We start from the raw sequence: 20,910 nt of genomic DNA on the forward strand, positions 1-20,910 counted from the left end.
TTACAGCTTTTACTGGCAGCTGCTCTTTAAAAAAAACAACAAAAAAAACACATTGACAGAAAGAACACTGAGTTGTTGTTTTTTTTTTTTGGTTGAAATTCTGAACTTTCCTACAACTGTCTGTGTTGTGGCATTTTCACTCAACACAAACCTCTATTGCCCAGAGCACAATGCAGCAGTATCAATTTCCCCTCTACAGAAGGTGATATTTTAACAAATGTGCTCCAACAACAGCCAGTAGAGCTGAGGGCCAGAGAGGTGCAGGGTTATTTATCGAGACCTGGGGGAAATGATGGCAGGGGCAATGGCCAGCCAGGTAGGAAGGCAAGCAAGGAAAGGCAAGAGATGAGGAGACACAGAGATTGTCCTAAAAACACAGGGGACTGGAGGGAGTCCAGAGGCAGAGGGAGACGGACGAGAGTGGGATGGTTGGGGAGCAGATAGATTGAAAAACACATTTACTTAGCGTCTGGCATAGCACTGCTCACAAATCCAGCTTGGCATGAAGGACAATTTGGAACCAAAACAGGCGGCCCTCTAAATGAAGGACATCGAAGGGAATGAAATAGAGAGCAAAATAGAATCAACTAGCTGTGAAGGTGTAACTACACGTTCAGTAAAAGAATATTAATATTTCTTATTTTGTATGTTTAATGAATAACGCACTCTGCATCTGGTGCTCTCTGTATGAAAGGTCAGCAAGCCAATATTTTAGGTACATATACAACAGCCATATTCTATGCCTGTGAGGCAAGTCATGTCAAAGAGCCGATGTGCTAATTAATGCTAATCTAAAAACAAATAGATCATAGTTAGTGCCAGTATGTTACACAACATTGCACTGAGAGGTGTTTTTAATACTCTGCCCTCATGTATGAACTCCTAATAAAGGTGGACAAAGACTACATTTTCAAAATAAATTGCAAATCTGCAAGCATATATGTGTGAACAACAGACTACATTGATGACATTCACTTCAAAATGTTCATGTCTGCGGGTTTGTTGCTACCACAAGTCAATAGTGTCATGCTACTTTCACATTTAAAAGAGCACAGCACCATGAAAAAGGAACATGAAGTGCTTAATGGCATATAGTCAAGACTCCTTAGCATTAAAGCTGTTGTTCTGTTCTGTTTTTTTCTTTTAAAACATCCATATATGTGGAGGCGGTTCTCATGGAAATTGGAAACCTAATGTGGCCAGATGGAGGCAGTACACAAGCTTACATATGCTATGATGACTGTGGTGATTTAGTATGGGGAAATGACTGAACAAGCATGTTCACAAGAAGGGGGGCTTAAATATGGCACATTGCCTTGTATCACGCTGTCTTTTTTTTCCCTTTTTTTTCATGGCTCACACTCCACAAACAAGAAGGAACAAAGTTAAAAGTGAAACATAGTCGGGATTCAAAAAACAACAGCAGCAGCACAAAAGGACAGAACAAAAAGTCAACCTGAAAACTCTGCGCAACATGTTCTGCACCCAACTCAACCCACACATAACACATGCCACCGACTTAATTGAAAGCCTGACGGTGGCAGGAGTGCTGTGACTGTGAGGAAAAACAAATGTGCATTTGATTTGTTATTATTTGTAAAGGAAGGGGTTAAAGAAATAAGCGTGGGGGCTAACAGCACTCTGACAAATGGAGAACAGGGTATATGAACCATGAAATGAACACTCTGGCAATTGGAAGGCAGGAGGCTTTCAGCACCATGGTCAGCAACAAAGTGCCTGCAACAGCTCACTGCTTGAGCGATGGTATTCACAAGGCTAAAGAGAGCTGGAGAGAACAAAAGGGGATGACAAAAAAGGCAGAGGATTGTGGGAAAGAGGGGAAACAAACCAGGTGAAAAACATGAGGATAGGACGGTGCTTTGGAGAAACAAAAATGCTTCACCTTTGTCATTGGCAAGTTTGACAAACAACAACAGTGAGCAAGATCACTAACTTTAGAGCAGGAAACAACAGAACAGATTAAAACAGAATAAGATTTTGTTGAAAATAAGGTCAATCCAAGGTATGTATTTTATTTCCCCTGGAGTCTGTAAAAGTAGCTGTCCCCGCAGCTGTCAGCCTGTCTGTCTCCAGGTAAGGTGTGCAGGAGTTTATCAGGGTAGTGCAGAAGGCAGAGCTCAGATAAAGTTAGAAGGAGAAAATAACCTCCACCACCTGGCTCCCCCACTGCTTGTGAATGTGGCTTTTTCTCATTAATTGTTGTTGTGGTGCGGTATACAGCCATTAAACAGTAAATAAGTCATTAACTATGCTGGCTGCCAGGATGCCCTGGGCCAGGACCTGTATTTGTTGCAGAGAAATGGAAGTGGTGAGCCCTGCAGGCACAGAGGCCGAGGTTAATGCAGTTGGGTTGATGACGGACAGCCAGGGCTCTACTGCAACAGCAACTCACACACCCACATACCCACCCCACACATACACACACGCATACATGATTTTTCCACAAAAGATATGAAAAAAATAAGACTTCCAGAGAATAATTTGATTGTACAAATTCCTGGTAATAATGTAATTTGCCAGGATACATGTTACAAGCTAGTTAATTCCTAATTGCAGTATAGCCGGAGCAAAGTCGAAGTTCATTACAAAGACAAAATGTAACCCAACATTTCTATAGGCTCAAAGGACACAACAAACTTCCTCTGTCAGTGCAAAATAATATCTTTGCCCTTTTTTTCTATGCTATTTTAAAATTTAACTTATCTATGATGATAAATGAAAATCAATTCATCGTCTTTTTCTCATGTGGAAGCGCTTCAGAAAGCCAAAGAACTTTAATTTACAGTTAACTATAACAATATTAACAGTTTTAAAGTGAAAGGTCCACTTTATCCTGCCAGTTTAAACCGCATAAAGTTTATTATACTAATACAACACAGGGGTGGCCAAAAGTCTAGAAAACCGAGCTTGTAACTGGGAGGTTGACGGTCAAATCCCCAGCAGGCTCAATCTTGGAGGGGGCTCTGTGGCCGACAGATATGTGATCAGAGACTGTGGTTTTACTGGGCAGCTTCCAGGTATGAATGTGTGTAACTGTGCAAATGTGATCAGGCCATTCCTGCAAAAGGGATACTTACCTTGCATAAAACCCCCAACCACAGGAGATAGTCCTGCTACCACTGCAAACAGCTGTGGCATCCCAACCAGATATACCATATATATTTTTGATGATCAATAAATCAACTTTTGATTCCACAATGACCTTTGTTATGGGATTTTTTAAGACCCTTTTTAAAACCCTTGAATAAGGAAGACTGGATTCAAAGTATCAATATCAAATATCAAAGTTTAAGTTTAATTTATTATTCTCATATAAGAAGGAGCATTTAATAGTGCAACACACAAAACTGATTACAGAGAAAAGGATCCTTGTGGAGCTCTGACAGTTTGTTCTTATACATTTTTTTTTAATGGGCTGTCTCGGACACCTCCCCACTGATACAGTTAATATCATAACGTCCTTTTTTGGTTTTCTGTTCAGAATGAACCTTATGTTTCTTATCCAAATGATACTTCCCTAACCTGTCTCTCTTGTCCTTGTACTATTGATTTATAATTATCTCTCCCTGCCAGCCTCAGTAAAACACAGGCCAAATAAGGGAAGTGCACGAGATGTTCAAAAAAAACACGACACACACACACACACACACTATATGAGTTAAAACATCTGCACCCCAGTATAATCCTAATTTTTATAACAACCTTCTTGTTTTGTCAGAGAACCACCAATACTAGAGAATATACATTTGCATTATTATTGACAAATATCAAAAGGTTGAATGAAAAGATGATGAAATAAACTTAAAGGGTTGAATCAATCAAAGTTCTGTGAGAATTGATTCAACATTTTCTTTACAGAGAATTTCATATCGTGGCCCACAGAGCCCAACATACACGGATAAAGACATGCTCATACACACACGACACAACAGTGCAGTACTAATAAACTCAAAATGACTGCATTGATTTTCACTGTTGGGTTTGGTGAAACAAATTGGCTTTATTAATATTGAATGCATAAACCTGGCTACTATTACAATACTGTATAGTGGAAGCACATTGAGTTTATTAGTACTATTACATGAATCATATTACTTGCTTCACATTAGGTTTATATGTTAATTTATATTAAACCTATGTAATTCAAATGGATGGAAAAGCACAAGTCCTGCATTTTGGCCTCAATGTTTTTCAGTGTACAATTCATGCAGGAGTAGCCCATGGAAGCTGTCTTTGGTAGTTGCCATTGATTCACCAAGATAAATTGGAAGTCAGTGTGTTTTTTGTTTTCAAAGCACCTAGAACAGACAAATAAATTGTTGGCACGTTTGGTGAAACAGCAGTCTGCTTTTAGTCGTAGCTGCGAGCTCAGCAACGCTGCTGTGAAAGCTAGTAACCTTGTTGCTACCAAAATAGCATCAGTGATGCTAAAAGCTGTAGAAATTGTGTGTCCTGACAAGCTTTTGCCAACATGAGCCTGACAAGAAACTCTGTGGCAGATCTTGGTGGAGTAATTTGCTGCATTTTTTCAGTTGCAATGAATGAGAGCACCGGCATTACAGATGTTGTTCAACTGGCCACATTTATTAGTGGTGGTGATGAGACTTTGACTATCTCAGAGGAGTTCCTTTGAGTTGGTGCCAAGACAGACACCACAATAATAAATGGCATTTTCAACTCTCTTGTTGGAGCACTGTGCAATGCCAGGTTTTAGAAGCAAGTTAAACCAGAGTGGCCTACTTCTTGTAAAATGCTGCTTCAGAGACTGAACAGAATACAGTTAGCTGAAAAAACAATGAATAATTTTTGTGGTCAACATAGTATGGCTGGCTCATTCATTGCAAATGTTTTCATAATGTACTTGTACTAGAAGACTGAATGTGGAAAAACTGAGACATATTATTGAAATTGCACGTGTTTGTCTTCAGATTGTTAATTAAAGTCTCTTCCTCTCTCTCTCTGTCTCTGTCTCTGTCTCTGTCTCTGTGTCTGTCTCTCTCTCTCTCTCTCTCTCTCTCTCTCTCTCTCTCTCTATGTCTGCCTGTCCCCATCTAAAATAAAAGGTGTAAAAAGCCACCCCGAAAAACAGGGAGCCTTAAGGGTGCAGCTGCCTGCAAAGTCATTTTGGCCCACACCTCATCTAAATTCCCGAAATCAGAAGAAATGCCAACTGAACCTTGCCAGACCACAGTGAGTAAAACTAAATTTGTAGGCAGGCCATCCAACGCTAGTGATCAACCATCTCTGCTGCTGCTGATAAAATGTGGAGTCAAAATAAATATCTTGTGTGGGCTGTGGGGAGAAAAAAAACAGTCTTTAAAATCCACATGTTCTGGATGAAAAAAAATATGGTGTCAAATCTAAAAGACAAAAAAGGCTAGACGCCAAAATGAAAACATCCCATCCTATCAGTCAGTATCAGTGAGTGATGGGGGCTGGTGTTATTCTAATAGGACTGTAATTAAAGCCTCTATCTCATCTCACTCTCATACTTGTACACATTCTCTCTCTCACACACACGCACACACACACATGCAGGGAAGCACACAAAAATTCTTTGTTCCTCCCGCCCACCTCTAGTCCATCAAGAGGGGTGTGTGTATGTGGAGGGGGGTTATAAAAATCATTCTTAATTACACATTTGTCACATGAAAAGCATTCTGCCTACTTTGTATGAGCTCTAGCAGTCTGATTAATTCAGCAATCCTCACATTCCAACTGCTCATTATACACAAACTTCTACTCCTCTCTGTCTTTTTTATCTATGTCTTCCCCCATTTCATTTTATTCCCTCATTCCTTTGGTGCTCGACAGTTCAGGCTTTTCATTTGAATGTACTGATGCATGTTTGCCAGATCCAGTAGCCACAGAGGCAAGTTTTTCCTTGGGGATTCAGGGTTTGACAGCACAGATAGGCTGTCGGAGTTCTGTGTTGGCTAACAATAATAGGACAATTAAAGCGGAGGGAAACATGCCGGTTCTTGCTTTTTTTATGTACCTCACCGGCTATCATCTATACAGGCATCCCTGTGGTATCAGAAGAATAATCAAATTCATCATATAAGGCTATCTTTACACATTTAGCTTTGGAGCCACAGTATGGGTGGGTTTCATCCTCACACAGTATATTTGCTAGTCATTATAATCCATTAATACCGGAGCAATTTTAACAATCATGACATAATGGCTGACATGAATAACTGAATAATGGATTATTTGTTCATCCTAAATTAATTTCAAGGTTTTTTTTTAAGTAACTCATGCAATTTAATAGTTAATTCACAGACGTTAAAGTGAAAACAGACTGTAAATGGAGCATATAGTGATAAGTGAAAATGATATGTCTCCATCCCACTCAAGATAAGAGGCCATTCCTTCAAACATATGTATTGTATTTCAATAAGAGATACAACCACAAGACCATATTGTCCATGAACAATGCAGTGTAAAAAAAACCCTGTGTTGTGAACAGTGTTCGTCTGTTTGAGCTATTTCCATCTCTGATTCCTTTGTGAGCTTACAGGAAAGCACAGGTCCGCTGCATCCCTAGAGACGCTAAATCTCAACATCAGAAAGACAAACAACATCTGTTTACTCTCAAAAACTCTCTAGTAGAGCTGCTGCCATAGTGGAAATATCACACATGCAGGCTGAACAAAGCAGTAAGGTGTCTCTATCACACTGTGATCCCCAAACTGAATTGTGCTTTAGACAGAGTCCCTATAAAGTTTTTACTTTGCTTAAATTGCCTGAGCATCTTTGACAGGGATTGTACTTTGAAAGAGTAGAGCCAAGCATTCACAGTGTAGCACCTTGCTTACAAACCAGTGCAGATCAGCCTCGCACCCACAAAAAAAGGTACTTTATTTTTTGTTACAAAAGTCGATTTTGTTCCACCTGCTTCTCCTTGGAAATATTTAGGCTCACCACAACTGCTGGTGGACATGTTGGAGCAAACCTTGATCTTAATTGCAGTTCAATTAATAAAATGCATTTGTACTGAGAAAAATAATAATTCTTAAAATGGAACAATGATGAACAGAGTTCATCTCGTGGACATTTTTCACCTAACCGGATGCTGATACTATTTTGCTATTGTGTGTGTGTGTGTGTGTGTGTGTGTGTGTGTGTGTGTGTGTGTGTGTGTGTGTGTGTGTGTGAGAAGTCTATGGGCTGGTGTGCCCTGGTGTGCCCACCCATAGCGGGTTACCATCAGTGAGACATGAAGCATTCATAGCAGATGTGACCAAGGAATCACAGAACAGGAAGTAGGTTCCCCCAGGGACTCTGACACACACACACACACACACACACACACACACACACACACACACACACTTAAGCCAACCAGCCTGAATAATCGCTGTTTTGTTTTATTGAAATTCAGCTTCTGAATATCTACCTGCAGGCACGAAAGATGGACAGAACACACACACACACACACACACATACACACATACACACGACCACAGTCTTGATTTATGGTGGTGCACAGTGCTGACACCACCTACCCCAGGTGCTGTCAGGAGATAGAGCTCTGCATGAGCCACAACCCATCACACATACACACACAGATGCACACACACACACAGGCATACTGTACTCTAGCTCCAAGGCCAACACATTATAACATACTATATGAGTGTATTAGTGACTGAGCATGTATGCACTTGCTGCTAGAGAGGCTATAAATGTCTCTCCTCACAGCATGCTCTTTGTGCCGGCATACCACCAGCAGCTAACCCCCCCACCCAGTGTCACTGACGGCGCATAGAGTAAATTAGCCCAACTGGTTTGACCTAACCACATGGGGTGTGAGCACAGTCTGAAAGTGTCTCCCTCCAAAAAACCACAACATCAAATCAGCACTGAAGCATCCTTCAAGAGCCAACACTTCACCACTCCCTGCTTCTTGGCTGTCTGCCTCACACATTTAAAAACAACAGTGAGCAACACCGATGAGATACACAACCTCTAATAGATTTGCAACTAAAAGACTAAACACAATACACTACAACAGGAGACCATAGCACAATGATGATAACAAAGGCAGTTTGACGCATCCCGGATCAGAAATGGTCAACACAACCCAATCACAAAAACACTTAGAAAAGTCACAGGTCTTGTCTGGTCTTGACATCTGATTCCCAGTATGAGTTGGAGTTTTAAACAAGATTATTTAAAGCATTATAGGTCAGGAGGAGGACCTTAAATTGAATCCTAAATTTAACAAGAAGGTTGTCAAGTGAAATCAGAACTGAGATGATGTGGGAGTAATATAAGGTCTTCATGAGTCATCTTGCTGCAGAGTTCTGGACTTGGAATTGTAACTAGTTAGTTTTTTGGATTAGGCATGAATAAAGAGCATTACAGTACAAAAATAAACAACTGTCTATTCATTAACTGCAGATTTTTGTTTTTTTTCCACCCCAGATTCAAAGGCTTGCATTCTATCCAGCGACACGTACAATCATTTAAATATATAAAACAACAAACAACTGGCAAAAACCTAAAATACAATGCAAAACATTTGCAGCCTGTAGCGAAAGAAGGACAAAAAAATGATTACAAAAATCTATTTACATTAACTCAGCAGCTGTAATTCCAGGCTAGGGTTACAATACTGTACCCCAATACTGTACATGGATAGCACCTGCTCATACATACTCCACTATACCTTCATGCACATTTCATTTCTGATGAGGATGTATTTATCCCTTGTAGTGTGTGAAACATTACACAGAAGAGTTGTACGTACTAATCTAGTCTGGCTGTTGATTTGATTACATGAACACTAATTAGAGCCAGCAGCATTGAAATCTAATCAGTTACACGGTTTGGCCTAGCTCTAGATGGGGGATGAAATCTTCAAGACTATAGCAGAACGGTCAGTTGTTGTTATTGCTGACTAAAGACAGCAACAGGGAATTGGAATGAGCAATACTGTATGACATAGAGAAAGAAGCTCAGATAGGAACTCAGCCCTCGGTGTGACAAAGATCATACATAGTTAAAGGTGTGCTTTTTTGTGGTCTAACTACCCTGTAATATCTAGTGAATATCACATCTTATCAAAATTTTATTAGCAGCAGAAGGAGTTGTTTTAGCACTTTAAACACTAAATGAAAGCTGAAGCTCTGATCTTTCCATTGATGTGGTGAGCCAGTCACCATAGAGTACGCTGAAATGGAGCCTCCAGCCTGAGTGGTACTGTAGGCTCTGTGATGCTACAGTAGTGATGCTGCCAGCCTGTCAGCGAATGAGAACAGCAGATTCTCTATTTATTCCAGAAGTGTATCAAACACAAACTATGAAAAATGCAGCTCATACCATTCTGTGAAGATTTAGAAACAATGTTATCAAGAGCAATAAATCAGAGAGAATTCCACCAGTTTAATGGGTGTTTTTTCTTTCTCACTACCATGGTGTATTTGTATAACAATAATACTTGCTACCACTTATCTTATCTAATCTCACTCACACACACACACACATATTTGTTTTCTCTCAGTAAACTTTGATACTCCTCGTTTCATATTCTGCTCATAGTTTTAAAAACTTAGCGAGCAATAAGCTGATCTTAGCGATCTTACACACACCTTGTGATGCTAGTAATTCTTGAACTTTGGCAAATGCATAATATCATGATACTGTAGATAGATAGATAGATAGATAGATAGATAGATAGATAGATAATGTACTACAACATTGCAGGCGTCCTCATCAGATGGTGCATATTAGAATAGTAGCTCGTCAGCAGCCTCCCAAAACAATAAAACAGCAGTCGACAGACAGCTTAGCCCATCAGCACACTGTTAAATTACAACCATCAGCACCCCCCTTCCCCCCCTCTGGATCTAAACTCACATCTCTAGCACCAGGAGAACAATCTGCAGAGTAATTAGCCTCCACCAACAGACAGTTACAGAGAGAAGGAGGACGTTTGGCTTGATTAAATTATTAAACCACACAAACAAAAAAACAAAAGCAGCATCAAAGAGGCACTGCGGCTCTCCTTCAAAGCTCCTCGCTGTTCCCTAAATACAGAATACAGAGAACGTATTCTCCCAAGCCACTAGTTGGCATAATTAGCTAAATGTGTGCATTTGAGTGTGTGTTTGTGTGTGTGTGTGTGGTGTGTGTGTGTGTGTGTGTGGTGTGTGTGTGGTGTGTGGTGTGTGTGGTGTGTGTGTGTGTGTGTTGTGTGGGTGTGTGTGTGTGTGTGTGTGTGTGTGTGTGTTTGCAGTGATTGGACCCATTCCTCCAACTGCTATCTAAAATAACCAAGTGGTTAACGACAACATGATGCCAGGGAGCCCTCCACAGCCACCCACCCCCCCACACCAACATACACACACACACACACATCACACGCATCTACACACGTACACATTAAACAATACTCTAATTACAACATTTATAACTTCCCCTTGCCTCCTGCATCTCTCCAACCCCCAACCCACAAATCTGTGAATCTGGAATTGAATTTAGACCAAGTTGAGGGCTGTGCTGGCATGAAAAGACTATTTGATTAGAACGGCAGTTGTTTTATTTGTGGTGCAGCAGATTGCAGAGCCTCTCTATCCGGTGTGCAATCTGTATTCATTACTCGGTGTAAAAGGATGATCCATGTCCTGACACCAGGCTCATCATTTCATGCAGATGCACAGCAGCTCCACAAGGCCCTTACCAAGCCACCATAACATGCCTCCCCCTGAAACCTCAGCGATACTTTTCTCCTTTTCCCATGCTCACCACTGTGCACCACTTTCTCCCTCTTGTTGTCTTTCTTTGACTTTTTGGCCTGAGATGAGTTGTCACAAATGAACGATACACACACGCAACAAAACAAAATTTAGGTCAACTGCAGCCCATTACAAACAAAAAACATAAAATCAGCTGTACTAAATGAATAAACACTAAAAATTGTGAACTTGAACATGGTCTGTTTAGCTGTGCCAGTATTACAGGTAAAAGAAATGTTGGTGTCCATCCTTTTTCTCAAGAGAACGGTTTACCTCACTCCTCTTTTAGTCTCTCTTCTTACCTTCTTTTCTGCCTGCATTCGCTGGCCTAGCCCTTTTCTTTTCACTCCATGCTGTGGCTCGCAACCCTTATCTCTCTCTTTCTCTTTCTCTCTCTCTCACTCTCTCTCTCTCTCGCTTTTCAAGGACTGCAAAAGGCCTGCTGGCACCACGCCACCACCAGCCTCCAAGTTAAAACTATCAAAAGACACACAGCATTTTAAACAGCAAGGCATTTGGGCCTTTTAATATAATCCTAATGAATGAATTCCCTGTAGGTTTTTATGTGCAAGTGTTTGTGCTTGTGTGCATGTACAGTTGGAGGTTCATTTATTAGGTCATTAAGGGTATGTTTATACATTGATTAATCTGATCTACAGTAAGCAGGTGTTGTAATAATGACTAGAGGCAGGGACAGACAGCTCCATTTTCATTCTGGCACATGGTGTAAAGTGCGGTTTTGTACTCACAAAGTGGTATTTTTCTAACGTCGCCTGGGTTTTTTCTTTGGTGACTGACTATAGTTGAGTCACAGTAAGAGTCATAGTAAAGGGAGTGTCACTGCGACAGATTTTAAGATTGACTGGATTTGCTCGCCAGCTGTTGCATAAAAGCATAAAACACCACATGTGGACCACATTTTTAGAATAGATCTTTTTCTAATCTCTATTTCCGTGCATGCCCTGAGGTGACTTATCCACCTGCAGCCACAAAAATACCAAAGTTTACCAACACTCTCTTACGCACTTGACTGCTCTTTGCACTCTGCGCCTTGATTCGCGAAATTAGCGCCTAGGGTTCACTTTTCCAGCATCTTACTCTGCCATACTGTTGGGCTCTGACTGGATGGACTGCTGATGACTCTCCTGATGGGCACACACAGACCCATCTACAGATGTTCGCATGCCAAACATGTCACCAACTACAAGCTGGTGCATGACATATCGCACACAAACAAAAAGAGGTGCCAAACTTCAACTGAATCGACCATAGATTTGTTTTTCTTTCTTTCTTTTTTTTACAAAAGATTACTGAAAAATGATCTAGAGGGGAAATCTTTAGATGTATATATTCTATTTTTTAACCTTACAAGTCCCTGGAAACTGTGAGCTAAGAGTCTCTGGTTTTTGAATAAAGTGAATCCAAATGTGTAATAAAGTGTCTTATGTTTTATTTCAAAACATACCCTGAAGCTCTGTGTCTTCTTTTTAAAGTGAATCAAGCTAAAAAATAAGGCAATGAATTTTGATAAGGAACCTTGCGTCAGCAGAGATAACCCAGGGAAAACTCATTTTGCTATCAGGGAGACGATTTGAAAATTCATTCTGTACTGTTGTCATATCCTTTTGTCCATGTCATTATGAGGTGATCTGGGGAGCATCAGCCTTGACAATAAGGAAGGATGCCTTAGTTCGCCTTAACAGAACGAGGTCACTTACGATACCCTACGCTCCCTGACACAGCTGTCTGATGTCTTGTATGCCTTTCAAAACCACACGAGTCTTTCCTCAACTTCTTTCTGAGGTTTGAAACTAGGATCCTAAACTTTCTGGGCCTATGTGGTGTGTTTGAAGTGAAATAATCCCTTTGGCAGAGTCACATAGAAGCCAATGTCTCTCCTTTTGAGGCTGTAGAGAGGGGAAGCTTAAAAAATGAACTTCCAAAGAAGAAGAAGACCACAAGCAAAGGATACATGCCTATCTACCTTGTGCCATATGCTGCAGAGGCAGAAGGAAAAGAAAAGGCAATGCAAAAATGACATGGCCAGCCAGTGTGTGGAGTCTTTCAGACAGAGAGGGCAAGGAGAGACAAACAGACCTGTTGACAAGCATGTAAGTGAGTTTGTGTGTGTGTGTGTGTGTGTGTGTGTGTGTGTGTGTGTGTGTGTGTGTGTGTGTGTGTGTGTGTGTGTGTGAGTGTGAGAGAGAGAGAGAGAGAGAGAGAGAGAGAGAGAGTCTGACAGTGTGCATCTTTGTGCATCAGCCCTTGCTTGCCTGTGTATGTTGTTGACAGTGTGGGTAGACCTGATAAAAGTGCCTATGGATGAGTGGGAGTCTAATCCTAGAGCTATATATTCAGCAAGCCCTCCCATAGGCAGGCCCAGTGTGGTCCTGCTGAGAAACTGCCACCAACCAGCTGTCTGCAGTGCATGCTCACGGCCACACTACGCCAGCAATGATTAGCCCCACAATCATCCAATGGTGTTCACTGGAGACCTGCCTGTCCTCTTCTCCCTCTGTTACTGCTGAAGGACATCACAAGACAGACATGAAGGTGGTGAGACGGAAGGAGTATGGAGGGAAAGACGGATGAGATAGAGGGGGAATAGACATATGGGAGAGAAGAGTGTCCCTGCACACTTCTAGGGGTGAAGTTCAGTGTGTTGATCCACACAGACATGAGACAGGCCCTCTACACCAGAACATTATCCAGAACTGATGAAGCAGTGAGCTCAGATAAGACCCTCTATTATAAAGCCTGGCATTGATGTTGCACACCAGAACCTGCAGCCGACTTCTGAGAACTGCCGCCAACATGCTCTATTTAGGATGTGAGGGAAATGTATTGCTTACATGAACTAGTCATTTATCGTAAATACACCGCTGCCTTTCCTCCTCCTCCTAAACCCTCTCTTCCTGCTTCTGTGTCTTCTGGATGGGGGAAAAAAAAAAATCAATGTGCATCACATCCATTGCCCTGCTTTTGCACTGCTCTCTCCCTATCTTTCCATCTTTCTCTCTGTCTCTCACTCATTCTCCTTTACTTAATTATTTTTTCTCTGCCTTAGCACAAGACCTCAGAATATTAATGATGTATCTTTCAAAATGATAAGTAAATTACACATTTAGAAAATGACACATTGTAGAGGATGTTTGAAGGCCTTTTAAACACAATTAGGCATATGATATCTGAGATATAATATTGTACTCATTTATAGAGCCGGTTCTATCCCAATCACACTGCGAAAAACAGTAGCTGCATAATAATGGGACTCGTTGATTAGCGTCACCAAGACATGATCCATAATGGTTCTGTGATAGTTTTAACATCCTGTTTAATGTTTAACTTAATGTGCCATCCAACTTATCCCCCACGACAAATTGTATAACATCACTGATGATGAATTTAAATAGGTGAGCATTGTCTGAGACAGTAAAGTGATGATGGCCCTTCTGGGATTCTAGGTAACACATGGCCTATTCTGCTTCAGTTCGTCCTCTTTCCTGATTATGGAGAGTAACCGCCCTGCACTGTGCTTTCCCTGGACAAGTGAGGCTTACAAATCACCCCTGCAGCAGTTGGAGGAGTTGAAGGCGCTCGGCGCAAGGTTTTACTGCCTGTCTTCTATGAATGGCTCCCTGAAGGCTCTATGATAATAGCTCACAGCCGTGCCCTTCACGGAGCCTGACATCAAGCACACCCCTACAGCAGAATGGAATGGGATATCAACTTACCCAATGGGGTGTCATATCAACTCATCCACTGGTTTCTGGTCATAACATAGGCAGAAGATAAAATGAAATAGTGCTAGCTAGAACTTACATGTCAAATTGAAATTCGCTCTGTTTGGACATAGGACGCATAACTTTTTTTTATTGTTATTGAGTTCTTGAAATGTTATTTAAAGTGAATAAGACATGAAAAGATTTTCTGTCCTCGCCCTCCATAATACATTGAATATGTTTGAACTTATTGCTTAATATGTCTCCATATATGACCACTGTAAACAAACAACTCATTTTCATCCCTGGTGTGACACTTTTATTCTGACTTATTATTTTATCTTTTCCTTTCTCCTCTTTACCTGTTTCACCTTATATTCTAAACTGTTCAATGAAGGAAATATTACCAATGCGAACCAACCAAGTCAGCAGTGCCAATCCTTATTCAGGCAATACAGTCAATCCAAGTGTTTGCTGATAATAATTCCATTAGTTTTGCAGACATTTAGTCAAACAGCAAAATTCAGCTTTGACCTGATGATGGTGTTAGTTGAAGAGGCCAATATTTGTGACTCATAAAATAAAAAAAGTATATATACATACTCATAGACCAGAAAAAGTCTTGTTTGTTTCTAATATATAATATTATGTATATCTATATGTAAAATTTTCACAGGTCATAACAAAGTAAGTAACTCATGCAAGTAGGTTGTTATGCCATCAAAACTGAGTCACATAAATGTGGTGTATGGGTGCACTTTCATGCCAGAATGGACACCAAAGTTGCACTGAGCCACCAGATCTTTGTCTCCCTGTGGTCCAGTAGAGTATTTCCTGCCAGACATTTTTCCACATTTTCCTAAAATAAAATTAAAAAATTAAAAAAAGATGCAAAACCGAAAATAATGTCACATGGTCCTGGTCATTGCAACCAACGCAACCAGGATTTTGAGGTAAGTGAGTGATTCAAAAAAACACACAAAAAAAGAAAGGATATACAAAAAAGAGACATTCATCCATCCATCCAGCCATCCATCATAACTGGTGCTACGGTGAAGCCAATTTCCACAAAGCTGCTAAGCTGATTGAGGCAGACCAAATCTGTTTCACCAGCTTACATTCCTTCAAAATGGCCATCTCACTTCCAATATCACGGGCTTTTACTGTTCCCCATTCCCCTGGCTCAGGCTGAGAGTTAGCAAGGCTTAGCTGGATGAAACACTCCAACAGCCCAGTTCTCCCCTGGAACTCACTGATATCTCTATAGCACAGCCTCTCCCCACATAGCTACACTTAGTTGGTTTATTTACTCATACTATTATTCTTTGTTTAATTTCACTGTTTAATTTTTTTTTTGTTTCAAATCATAACAATATTACAAGCATTAGGATGTAAACTAAAGATTTATGTGAGTTCTGATGATTCCAGGTGTACAGACACAATCTAATCATGTCTGTATACACACCTTGGCAAAATGCACAGGCAGCACTTAACCACAACACCTTCTACTGGAGTAGATTAAATTCACACAAGGCCTCTTTGAAGAAGGAAATTGGACAGATAAGAAACAGATTTCTATGAAAGAAGCTTGTGAGGGGGCCTATAGAGAGAGAGTGTGGAAGTGTGCAATGGAAATGGTTGTTCACCTGTTTTTGTCATCTGTAAGCATGCTCTCGCAGGCGCCATTGTACATATTGTGTTCATATATATATATATATATATATATATATATATATATGATATTCAATCTTTATATCAATCTCTTGCCGTTTATTGTGTCATATTCCCCTCCATAGTCACTTTCTCTCTGTCTCTCTCTCATACTTTTCTCTGTCATTTTGCCACAACAGCAAATATCCTGTTGGCCCAGGCTGCGGGCTGCTGGTGCTGGTCTATCTGGCCCTGGGATCGATCCGGCTCCAAGCCGAGGCCTCCCATTCATCTCAGAGCCATAAAATGTGATTAGTGCTGACTACAGCACTGCGGGGAGATGGGCTGATAGGCCTGATAGCCGCAGATAGGCTGGGCTGGACACTCTACAGGAAGACAACAGCAACAGCATGCTGTGGATTCATCCTTGCAGGGTTTTTTCTCCTTTTCATTTTTTTTTTTTTTTTTTTTTCTCCTTTTTTTTTTTTTTTTTTTTTTTTGCTCCTTATTTGCTTTTTTCTCACTTTTTCGTCAATCTTTCTCCCTCCCTCTTTCTACCTTACTTCCTCCGTCTTTGTTATATTTGGCTGTCTTCAGCCTGCCTTTCTGTAAACTTTATCTCTCTCTTTTTGTTTGCTTCATATCCAAGCTTGACAAGCTCGTATGCACACAAATTAACTAGTACCAGTCAAACTTAAATGCCAAATTATGTCACTTTTACCTTCTTCTTATTCTGCAAAGTTAAATGGTAGAACCAGCATCTAACCCCCTGAAGCCACACTCACTGTACCCACACAGTGTATCTCTGTGGCATGTGACCACCTCTGTCAGCCAATCACTAAGCTCAGAGCTTGCTAGTGGCAGAATCAAGCTCAGAGGCTGTGACATGAAGTGAAGGAAGGAAACAGAAGACTGCCTCAGTTTAGAGGAGAAACAACTTTGATGGTGTAAAGGGCACACATTCCCAAAGCACTGAGATGTGTCGGAGGACATTCAGAGGTATTGTCACAGTTTGTATGTGTATGAACCTTGACTACTGACATTATGAAATCCTAAACCTAAACATAGCGATGTAACATCTTGTCTGCTCACCGTAGCCTTGTTGAAATGCAGTAACTTGTAAAAACCCTGAGCACACTGCTCCTGAACAATAATGTTCAGAGGGAACACAGACTGAAAATAAATTCTTTAAATTGGCTTAAATATTATAATTTGTTTCTAAGGTGGCCAAATGAATTAAAAAATAATTTAAAAAGTGTCCACGAGTAGATCATTATAAATAATTATCTTCATGAATGTATTTTTGTGAAGGCAGCATCTCATGGTATAGGCCATAAACGGACTAAATATTGACTCTATGAAATACTAGATGTATGACACCACACAACCATAATCTGGGGGATTTTTGATAAAGTGTGAGTATAACATCAACATAAACACTTTTAAAAAAGTAATGAATGCTTTTTTTTTTTATTACACAACACCAGTTTTACTCATAACACACCGTTACCAGGAAAGCCACACCCATGGTAGAAGGAAAGTGCTTTTGAGTCCTGGCACTGACAAGACAATTCTGCAGCAGTATAGTGAGGATTCATTGCACTTGTTAGTTATTATGATTGCACCAATTTAAGTCTGTGTGGGTTATGAAATATGGCATAGAGCTGAGAAGAACCCCCTCTTTATGATTAATGGTAACCGTATATAAGACCTTAGCATGCTGACCTGTGTCTCACGGACGTTCTCCACTGTGAAGTTGAACCACACTCTGAAGCGGGGGTTGCAGGTGTCAGGCCTGATGAAGAGGTCAAACTCAAACTCACTGATGTAGTCAACACGGCCAAGGTTCCCTGCAGAGAAACAGCTTACATTAGCATTAAGTAGAAGTGAGCAGTCTACAACACATGATCACAAAAGATAAAGTCTTCTGCATTCCTTGCAAACAAACAGACAGGCAATCAAAAGCCAAAATGATTTTATAGCATAGCCGCATTTCAAATTAAGGCTTTCAAAGACAGATGTGTTAAATCAATAAGTCAAAGTCAAGTGTCTACTGATGCTTCACTGTCATAGTGATTTCCTCGCTGGTCTATCACTGTATATCTGCCCGTTTTACTATATTGATAAGTAAGCAGTAAGCAGAAAGACCAACAGACAGGGTTGTTCCAGCCATCCATATCTGACACGCAATATACTATCCACAGCAAAAACATCCAGATGATCAGTGGAAGTATAATTAATCCAATGGGACCTACTTCCCCACTTGCAACTCTCATAGCTGTCTATAAGATGACTGGGTGGTACATGATTACATGACAAGCATTCCAAATATAGCCTTTGTCTGTATCTTCTGATTTATATGTTGACACAAATGTACAGTAGTGGAAAGACTCACAATCTAATGATTGTCAGAGCACAAAGATGGAGAATAAAGTGAGGAGAACGTGTTAATCTTCTTGCTGCAGCTGCACAGAAGAATCACACACGAGACAGCTTATTCTCACCAAATACAACAGACAAAAATAAACTCTATACACAAGACCAGAAAACTCTGTCATTTTAAATGCTGAACTGAGATGCGGTGTAAAGCAGCAGCTGTTTAAGAGTTAAGTTCGTTGGCAAACTAGGCAGACCACAAGGCTCAGTGTGCCTCACAACTCTACATCAGGGTCCTGTTGACCACCTGTTGGCAAGTAGCACCATAGCAGCAGCATGCGCACGCAGACACAGCTGATTATAGACAGATGGGCTAACTACCACACTGTCAAAGTAGATCCCTCTCCTTCTGCCATCGGACAGAGCAAATCCACTAGTCAGCTTGCAACAAACACACACACACACTTTGCTCTGCTCCACTGAAGCTACCCACAGAAGTGCTATCATTAGTTTGAACGGGACTGCAGAAAACTAAAAGGTGTTCTGAAACATAAACAAGACCAGTATTTCAGTTTAAATTATTATATTTAAAGTGATATTTTCAACATTTACAAGGCATGCAACAATAACGCACAAGCAGACAGAATAAAATTGCAAGAGATTATGGGGTAAGAATAAGCCGATGACTGATCCGTATTTACATTTGATGCCCATTCACCAACCCATTGTACGACCAGCGGACTAATGGTGAGTGGCATTTCATTCCAGGACACTGGTGCCCCGAGAAAAGAAAAAAAAACTCTCTGCAGACCGCTATTCTGACTGATTAGGGAGTGGCTGAGCTATGCTGAAATGCACTCAGTTGCCAGTTTATTGAGTACACGTAGGTAAAACGAATGCAGTCTAATACAACAGTTCTGCAATAAATCCTCCCTTCATGAAGTTATCATGCACAGTTTTTTGTTCAAACAGATTTAGAGAGGTGTTCATTTAACTGTAGGATATAGTGCTGTTAAACTGTATTGGATTATACAGTGAGGCGTTTCTGTTATTTAGCCTAACCTCACTGATATAAATGTGGTGAACAAAATAATAGAAACAATCATTTTCAAACAATAACGTGCATGTATCACTTACTAATCTAGTACTCTACTGTGTTTAAACATGAGAAATGTTTAAATGCAGTACAGTAAATGACAAAATGAATATATCTGATAACATTTGCAACATATCATCATAATTCTGCCATGACAACAATATCTTGATATGAGAACTTTGAAATGATTACAAAGACAGAGATGATTGAGTTAATGACTGAGTTACCATCCAGCCCTAGCTTGTTTTTGCACAGTGGCTGGCTAGCTACAGTAAGAGGTGGCAGGTGGGCAGGCAGGGACTAGCTTTTTGGCTGGTTGGAAAACGCAATCCTGAGCCATTGAAAGCAGATAAAGCCAAGTGCAGGCAGAGGGTTGAACCAAACCCAGCTGCAGCTAGAAAGCGTTGACAAAAAGAGGAGATGGACAGGATTGCAGCACCTGTTCCAGACAGATGTGTCATTGAATCGATCATCTCTCAAACCAGCATCACAGCTATTCACACAGCTGACACTGCCAAATGCAGCCTATTAGACCAAGCTGATAATGGCCTCCAAAGGTCATCCCTCCAATCAGAGTCTTATTAACGCTATTCAGTGATGAAAGCACAACCAAGTCTTTGAAGGAACCTTCATTATTTTGTAATAATCTGATCCCGTCAGTTATTTTATTTGCTTTTTACTCTTATCTTATACTGATTGCTGCCAATTATTGATGAGCTGTGTACCTCCTCTGCTGATGTTACTTAGAGCAGGTGTGGGGAGTCATCTTGGGCCATATAGACTGATGTTAATCATCTGTTTTTTATTTTATGTTGGACTGGGAACTGTTTACTGATCAATGTACTCTGGCGTGAGTGAGTTTGGGACTGTTTGCTGTCAACAAAGCATGCTTTTTTCAAAGTGAAACAAGTCTAGCTAGCCTGAGCTTAGAGAACAACCTAAGCATTTTTGTTTCTCATCACATGCTCTGTAATTGAATAGGCTAATTAAAACCAGGATTATTCCCTTATCCTCTCATTAGTAATTAGAGAGACTGAGAGTCATGTTTTACAATGGTCTCTGTCACCATTTTTCTTACGTTATTGAGTGCTGCATAAAGTATTACTCAACTACTTTTTCTGACATATAAAAGTAATATTTCAAAAAAACATTACTACTTATTCCTGAAATATTTTTAGAGAAATATTTAAAGTAGGTAAACACTTTCAAACTATTATCACAAATAAATAAATTTGTTTATCTCCATTGTAAAAATCATTAGAACTTTCCTACAGAGTCAACGGAAATAAATTGTAAATGA

The 20,910-nt window shown here is 40.4% G+C and overlaps 1 protein-coding gene across 1 annotated transcript in view; it reads right to left on the minus strand.

Moving 5' to 3' along the window:
- agbl4 (AGBL carboxypeptidase 4) overlaps window positions 1–20,910 on the minus strand; it is a 249,305-nt gene that overhangs the window by 210,404 nt on the left and 17,991 nt on the right. The window contains exon 3 of the mRNA XM_019262716.2: window positions 17,864–17,988. Within this exon, the coding sequence (XP_019118261.1) occupies window positions 17,864–17,988 (125 nt within the window). The remainder of the gene's footprint in view (window positions 1–17,863; window positions 17,989–20,910) is intronic.

The sequence above is a fragment of the Larimichthys crocea genome, chromosome XVII (genome assembly GCF_000972845.2).
Source record: "Larimichthys crocea isolate SSNF chromosome XVII, L_crocea_2.0, whole genome shotgun sequence".
NCBI classification, from domain to species: Eukaryota; Metazoa; Chordata; class Actinopteri; family Sciaenidae; genus Larimichthys; species Larimichthys crocea.